This window comes from Camellia sinensis, chromosome 4 (genome assembly GCF_055761805.1).
Source record: "Camellia sinensis isolate YWXY chromosome 4, ASM5576180v1, whole genome shotgun sequence".
NCBI lineage: Eukaryota > Viridiplantae > Streptophyta > Magnoliopsida > Ericales > Theaceae > Camellia > Camellia sinensis.
In genome coordinates this window covers 224,632,875-224,641,140 of record NC_138964.1, presented here as the reverse complement: position 1 = coordinate 224,641,140, position 8,266 = coordinate 224,632,875, and the positions used below count along the sequence as shown (strand labels likewise).

General features: G+C 36.8%; 1 protein-coding gene across 9 annotated transcripts; it reads left to right on the top strand.

Moving 5' to 3' along the window:
• The first annotated feature begins 421 nt into the window (after positions 1–421).
• On the top strand, positions 422–7,001 carry LOC114313807 (histidine biosynthesis bifunctional protein hisIE, chloroplastic). Of its 9 annotated transcripts, none has more exons than XM_028260313.2 (7): positions 615–851; positions 1,442–1,655; positions 2,611–2,865; positions 5,622–5,867; positions 5,957–6,052; positions 6,161–6,312; positions 6,571–7,001. In XM_028260313.2, exons 3-7 carry the CDS (start codon positions 2,692–2,694, stop codon positions 6,773–6,775), a joined length of 873 nt encoding a protein of 290 aa, XP_028116114.2. In that variant the 5' UTR covers positions 615–851; positions 1,442–1,655; positions 2,611–2,691; the 3' UTR covers positions 6,776–7,001. The 9 variants fall into 9 exon arrangements, with proteins under 9 accessions (XP_028116042.2, XP_028116168.2, XP_028116114.2 ...); XM_082867727.1 differs by having other exon boundaries at positions 619–851; positions 942–1,655; XM_082867728.1 differs by having other exon boundaries at positions 619–851; positions 942–1,771.
• The last annotated feature ends 1,265 nt before the right edge of the window (positions 7,002–8,266 follow it).

The following is an 8,266-nucleotide window of genomic DNA, read 5'->3' as shown; positions in this document are numbered from 1 at the left end:
GGTATGCTTTTTATGTTCTGAATAGTGAGTTAAGTACTTTTGCTATCTTTGAGAGATAACTGACTTGATTGTCGGAGTGTCCCCGGGTGGACGAACCACCGCCGAAATCTCTTCTTTTCTATGACAGGTCGTTCGGACAATCTATTCTACCAGTATTCTCCAGCTGAGTACCAGTTTGACAGTGTAGTTAGATATTGACACACAGTTTTTACTAACCTAAATAAAACAGTTCATATAAGACTATTTCCCACGCTACATTTAATGTTTTATCAAATTTAAATTTAATAAAAATAATAATTGTTTAACTTTCAATCCTTCCATCAAACTCAAATAAAAAATGAATCAAAACTTTCATTAAATAAGGTGAGTCTTTTATTTTTCATTAAATTTAAATCGTTACCTTTGAACGGAACATCTTCTTGATGTCTACCCAAAAATAATTTTTGACAACTTTTTTTTATCGATGTTTAGATAATTTTCAGGACATTCACACTGATATTTTTCCAGACAATCGAGAATGTAAAATAATCTTTTAATATTGAAATGAACGGTATCTAATTAAATTTTTTTTCCAAATTTTTACTAATGAAATTTTTAATTCAAACGTTGGAGATGCTCAGCAATAGGATTACGGGTACGGGTATTTCTTTACTGCCCCAATTCCTCTCTGTCTCTCTCATTCGGTCCGTCCGTGAACCGCGATTCCCACAAGCACCGACCAATCAACTTGCGACTACCGGCTGCCGTCGCATCTGACGGTGTCAGTCTTCCGGTTCACAATCTCCGGCTGCCGGTTGCCGGTGCCCGTCACAGTCTCTGTCTCACTCTGCGGCTCTCTCTCAGCCCATCAGGTAACCACGACATGCTTTTCAAAAAGCAAGTGACATTATTTCAAGCCCTTTTTCTTTCAATTGACTCATTTCAGCTCGTTTACCTTACAGGGTTATGAATGAAATACTAGTATTTATTTTATTATTGGTTTTTGTAGGAACCCAAACCTTTGATATTTTTTTAAGTCTCTAATTTGATCTATCTCTCCAGCTTACCAAAAACAAATGACACAAAATTAGCATTGTGGGGGTTGGGGAAACTAAAACTACACTATTAGTATTTAGTATATTTCAATCAAATTTGTTTATTGGAAACGTGTAAGGGAAAGTGAGAGTTTGGGTGTTGGTGGTGGTGGTGGTGGTGGTGGTGCTGGAGGGGAAAAATAATTTTATACGCGTCTCGTCTAACTCTCTGGAAATCATGTGTTTTCCGGTCTATTATTTACTAAATTACTATTCTTTTGCACTCGGTTACATTATTGGCCTTGGCCATAGGCATATAAGTCTCTTACACACCCTCTCCTTGCAAGCCGATTAGGATTTTGAAGGGTTAGTTCTACTGAATGGGCTTGTATCATTTGGTATCACTGAGCCAAACTACCACATCTCAGTATAGGATCGGACGCACCTATGCAATTATGGGATCTTATGGGTGCGGCTTTGTGGTTGAGGTTGTGGACGAGGCGACCCATAGGCTGGATTAAGATGTTATGCAGGTGTCAAATACTAATAGGTGAGTGAAGCTTTCGAAAGGGAAAAGGGCTCTACCATCGGGTCAATGTCAATAAAGTGGGTCCCCGTGGATGTCTGCTGCGGATCGTGAAGGTATGTTACAAGCCTGCATCAATTAACATAACGTTCACGGTGTAACAAGATCGAGAGTATTGACCCTAGCTGCTAATAACGGTGGAGTGGGTGAACTAAAAGAACGTAAAGCCATGGTAACCCACCATTGCCCCCCGCCGCTCCTTCCCTATCACAGCATTTATTTCACTAATTTTAAGTTGGTTTGGAATTTTTTTTCTTTTGTTGGATGTATTTAATTTTCTTTACTTTACCAAAGACGACTTTCTTCTTGTATGTGGGGAAAAAGTCAGGAAGCATGTTTAATATTAAAAATGATAATTTCATAAACACAAGTTCATGGTACAAAATGTCAAACATACTAATGTGAATGTATGTAACATGATATCCAAATTTTGTTCAATGAATTTAACCTAAAATCAAATAGATATAAGTTAATAACTAAGGAATCAAGTGAGAAAGTAATAGAAGGTAAAAAAAGGAGAAGAAAAAAGAAAAACTAAGCTAATCTAATCTTGATAGCAACTTAAATATTGTTGTAGGTCATGAAGATTGGAGATTGAAAGCATATAGATCTAAGAATTTCGCATAAGTTCTAGATGTTTTTTAAGTGATTTAAACTAGTAAAAAAAAGAGAAAATTGGCCTTATATACGAAATTGCTAAAAATAAGCATAATGGCCATAATGATGTTGTAACGACGGTTACGGCTTTTATGTAAGGGTAGCAGCTGGCAGCTGTTACACATGTGAATTTTTGTCACACTGCTATAGCAACCGCAATGGGTGGTTGTTACCATCAAAACTGTTGCTGCCGATCTTTAAAACCTTGGTTAAATTAATTCGCATTTGCACTCTCTAAAAATTAATTTTGCAAAAGATTTCTTGAAAATTCACCAAACCACAAATTGTGAGCATGTACGCCACTGCGCCATAGTCAAACCAGCGCTTACAGGAATGTGTTTTACTTGTTCTCAGGACAGACTTTGATATAATTTTGAAGACAAGCTTTGAGGATTTGTGACTGTTATTGTCGTTGTTGCTGTTGTTGTTATTATCATGATGGCTGCTGCTATGTATTCCCACTCCCTTCAATCTCTCAAAGTTTATCCAGGAGGCAACTTCTTCTCTAGGAGGGAATATTGCACAACAAGCCTTAAAAAGAATACATCCTGTCTTGTCGTTGCTGGTATTCCAAAATTGCGTAAAGATCTTTTTGTTGCATCATCTGAGGTACTGCAATTAAAATCTCTGTGCAAGCTATTGTTTTCTTAAGGTTTCTGTTATGCATTGATGAATTTGTTATTGTTGTTGGCTACAATATGCTGAAAGTTACAGATATGTTGAATATAAGACTGAGTTTTTTCTAGTAGAAAACGTCTTAGGATATAGAACTAGTAATTGTATACAATGAGTAATCTGATCAATACAAACAGTGCGATAGATAAATGCTGAGGCATATTTCATTTATATTATGTAGCCTGCGTTAATCCATATGAAGCAATCATGGGTGCAATTGCTAACAATAGAGTGCTGAATGGTCGACAAACCTACCTTGCATTGCTAGGATTATGTGAATATCACATCATATAGTTTCAAGTCTAGGACTTTTACAAGAATATTGTGAGTGGAGTTCCTCATAAAGGGCCATCTAAATTCATACTATGGATTTACTTCTGTATTTAAGAGATTGTAAACCTGAGAAAAAATGGAATTAGCAGCATATGCCTATGTTGATAATTTAAATCAATTAGTGTATTTTTTATTTTTTTGGAGAATCCGTGTCGAAATTAATTTCAGTAAGTGTTTTTACTTTGACTTGCATAGAAATTTTTAAATCATACCTTGACATAACCTTTAGTTACCTTAATATTATCCCCCTTGCCATAATCCCCATGACACCATGAAGTGGCATTTTTTTCATGATGATATGTTTTCCATGGTATAACAGAAGAAAAAAAAAAATCTTGTTTCCTTTTTCTTCGTTTCTTTCTTTGTTTTTTTTTTTTTAAAAAAAAAAAAGAAGTAAATTAATTAAAAAGAGGGGATAACTATAAAGCTAGCTTTTAATTTCCTTCTTCGTTTAATTTTTTTTTTTCTTTTTAAAATTGTTCAGCATAATTTTTAATATTCAGCAAATTCTGAATTCTAATGCGTTTTTATCTTTAGATAATGAGTGCTCAAGGCTCAAATACCAGATGTAGTCAGGTTTCTACCTTAGTGTCTTTGTGGCTGGAACTGTTGCAAGTCTGGAAAAGGAAAAACAGAAATGGGGAATGTTGACGGATGGGTTCCTCATCAATCATTTAGATATCTCTCGGTGGAGTCCAGTGTTGCCTAAAAATTTGCAATCAATAGTTATTTGAGCTACATCTGGACCCTACATCTCCTTATAATTTTATCGGCCAGTAACTCAAGAGAGTAGATAATACTTTTTGGAATTAGGGCTTGCATTTTCTGCCCCTTTATACACCGTTAAGGTTGGGTTAGTTCCATAACTATTGACACCAATAATTCATATGCACTCGAAAATAGACTATGTGTCTTCTCTAAAGGCAAATGATATACAATTAAATTGATCAGTGTATTTTTTATTTGTTGGTGAATCCATGTAAAAATTCATTTCAATTTTTTCTTTGACTTGCAGTAGATACTTCAATATTGTCCCTCTAGCCATAATCCTGATTCTGCAAAGTATGACATTCTGTTGGTGATAATATTTTTGCCATGGTAACATGGAAAAATAAGAGTCTCGTTCCTTCTTCTTCTTCTTCTTCTTCTTCTTCTTCTTCTTCTTCTTCTTCTCTTTTCATTGGTTTTAAAAAGTGAAAATTGTAATTCTAGCTTTTAATTTCTTCCTTCATTTATTCTTTTTTATATTGTTCAGCATAATTTTTAATATTCGGCAAATTTTTTTGTTGTCATTTTTTATCTTTAGCTAACGAGTGCTCAAGGCTTAAATACCAGACATAGGTTTCTACCTTGGTCTTTGTGGTTGCAACTGTTAGAAGTCTGGAAAAGGAAAACAGATGGAAAGTTGACTGATGTGTTTTTCATCAATCATTTAGATATCTCTTGATGGAGTCCATCGTGGCCCGATTATTTAAAACAATAGTTATTCGAGCTACATCTGGACCCTACTCTCCTTATATATCAGCTAGTAACCTAGGAGAGTAGATAATACTTTCTAGAATTAGAGGTTGCATTTTCTGCCCTTTATACACTATAAGATTGGGTTAGTTCTATAAATGTTGTTGACACCAATAAATCCACCCCTTGTTTCAAAGTCGGCAGTTTTGTTATATGGGAATTGTTCTTTTTAGCAAGCAAATTCTGTTGGCCTTGTTAATGCACATTAGTAGAACGTTTAATGTGGTTTACTGAACTGTTTTTTGAACAGTTGGTAACATGAGTGGCTTGATTTATGGATGGATGGATGGATGGATGGATGTTTGCACATGATACTCATATTACATCAGAACAGTATGAACATGCTTCGATTAATTGAAAAAACAAATCTTCTCGCGGAATTTGACTAGACATTGCTAGGTGTCTCACCACATGCATGATTGTGGGAACCGTTGAATATCTGTCAAAGGAAGGAAATTTATTGGAACACCGAGGAATAGGGAGAAGTTATACAATGGTAATGGTGATGACGGTGTACTACTACTCCCTTTAGGTGAGGTTATGCAGTTTCAATGTCCCAAAGCCACCCCACTTTGCAGAGAAGGGCATCTAAATAATTCTTTCATCATAAGAAAGTTATGCCCGTTGTTGTTCCTTGCAATCTACCCCTCCCAAATCTCCATCCAATGGGGACTAAAACCATGCTTAACCTCCATCCAATGGGGCCTAAACTAGGCTTACCTTTTTTATGCCCTATTGCATTTTTCTTTACTTCTCCTATTATTTGTTCTTCTGTCTCCTTATGATCTGACTTTTAGCCTATTCAAATTAATGAAGTATCTAACAAAGTTGAATTCTAGGTTGATATTTTGTTAGACAATGTGAAATGGGATGACAAAGGTTTGGCAGTTGCAATAGCCCAAAATGTTGACACAGGAGCCATCTTAATGCAAGGCTTTGTGAATAGGGATGCTCTAGCAACAACCATTTCCTCTCGGAAAGCAACATTCTACAGCAGGTCACGATCAGAGTTATGGACAAAGGGGGAGACCTCAATGAATTTCATTAATATTCATGACATTTTTCTTGATTGTGACCGTGACTCTGTAAGTTATAATCACTTCCATTAAATTATATCATTATGCATATTCATTAATCAATGTTTACCCTATTTATTGGATTTACCTATTTTCAGATAATATACCTTGGGAAGCCTGATGGCCCTACTTGCCACACAGGGGCAGAAACCTGCTATTACACATCAGCTTTTGATTTCTTGAAAAATCCACAGGTTCATATACTTTGCTTTTCTCTGTTTTGATTTCTTTTACCAGCAATTTTGTCATTTCAAATTTTTTTTTTTTTTCCAGATAAAATTTGATATTGGTTGGTTATGTAGGTCGAGGAAAGGAAGATGTCTTTGACAACTTTGTACTCGTTGGAATCTACAATCTCCCAACGGAAAGCGGAACTGTCAGGACCACAAAATGAGAAACTCTCGTGGACAAAACGATTATTAATTGACAACAAGTTGCTTTGCTCAAAAATCAGGTATCATGAGTGATATGTTGGATTTGTTAGTTCTGATTTTGTATTCTTCCTTTTTATGAGCTGGATTTGTTTCATTCTTTGCTTCAAATCTTCCCCATCTTCTCTTTTCCAAGAAGGGGGGAAAAAAATTATTAGAGTGAATATGGTTTTATTTAAGTCAGCTTGTAAATTTAGTAACTAAAATGTGCAGAGGGTGAGGGACACTCAGATGTGTATTTCAACTTGAGATCCTTACAAGGATGAAATCTCCTTTTGCAGGGAGGAGGCAGATGAGTTATGCCGAACGTTGGAGGAGAATGAGGATAAGTCGCGGACGGCCTCAGAAATGGCAGATGTGCTTTATCATGCCATGGTTTTGTTGGCACTCAAAGGTGTTAAAGCAGAAGAGGTCTTCCAAGTCCTTAGACACAGATTTTCACAATCAGGCATTGAGGAGAAGAAAAGTCGCAGCAGAGCACAATAAATATTACTTTTTTGTGCTTGTTATTTATATTGAATGCAGTGGTGTAACGCATATTTGGATCAATTTATACTCTGGAGTGGCGTGTTACATCTCCGGTTGTAATATTTTATATTCATCTTCAAAAAGCTTTTAGAGGTTTGGGATGAGACTAACCTTGAGATGTTGGATGATACATGGCCATTAAAAGCTATATATGCACTGCTGCTGGAAAACTATTATGATGGCATGTTATGTTATGTGAATTTTTTGGTTATTATTTTGACAAATCTAATCTATGGATTGTATCTTATTTCAACATCCACTGGATCCATCAAGAATTGCTTGAGAAACTTAACTGGGTTGTTAACAATGGACGGGGACCCCATGCAGATGCAGTTGTTTATACCATCCAAAGTGTTTTGATGCGTATAACAGCATTAGCAATGACCATATCCATTTTACTTCTAGAGAGGGAGAGAGAAAAAGAAAGAGATGGAGTTTTGTATTTTTTTATTAATCAATTTATTTATTCGAGGCCTACTAAGGGCACCAATTTATTCATTATATATCCATCCCATCCAATCCAATCCAATCCATAACATACATTGATTATATAATTAATCATAATATTTATCCATGGAGTCGGGGATGGTTGGGGGAGGTTGGGGGGTTGGGTTTAGGGGATGGAGATGGGATTGGTGGCACGGGCAGCTTGGATCCAGCACAACCACTCAGGCAGGTGAAGTTTTGATAACTACATTTAAGCAAGCATGGTACTGTTGTCGCTCTCTGCGCTCCGCAACCCACTGCACATGTTGCCATCTTTGCACCGCACCTTGTCAGGCATTTCCCCAACTTCTTCAGATCCCTATTACTACTACCACCTCCATTGTCACTACCACTACTGTTATTACTACCACCTCCACCTCCACCTCCACCGCAGCTACCGCCTCCACCACCTCCACCGCTACCGCCGCCGCCGCCGGCACCACCGCCGCTAGCATTCACCCCCACCATCACTATGGTGGTGCAGCAGCAGCAGCAGCAGATGCAGCTGCATGATAAAATAAGCAAACCAATTACAAGTTGCGCCACCAATTTGTCTCGTGGACCCGTCTTACGCATAGCGCTCCCTCTCTAATACTTGACACACACACAAAAACAAAGCTTTTGTTAATGCAAACTGTTTATTTCTTGGTAGATTATATATAATACATATATATAAACGCACATTGTAAACATTGTCAATAGAGGATGAGGTTTAGTTTAGTGCAGTGTCCCGTTTGCAACAGAAGAGCTACCCTCCTCATTCAGATAGTGTGGCTAACTGCATGCTTTCTCAACTTGGATTACACCAATACCACACGCCTTCCTCCCTCTCTCTCTCTCTCTCTCTCTCTCTATACATATATATATATATATATATATATATGCGCGCTAGTGGTATTCGTGTTAATTGAAGTTGCGTGTACCAAATTGTTTGGTGCAAGCTTACATGTTATGATACAAAAA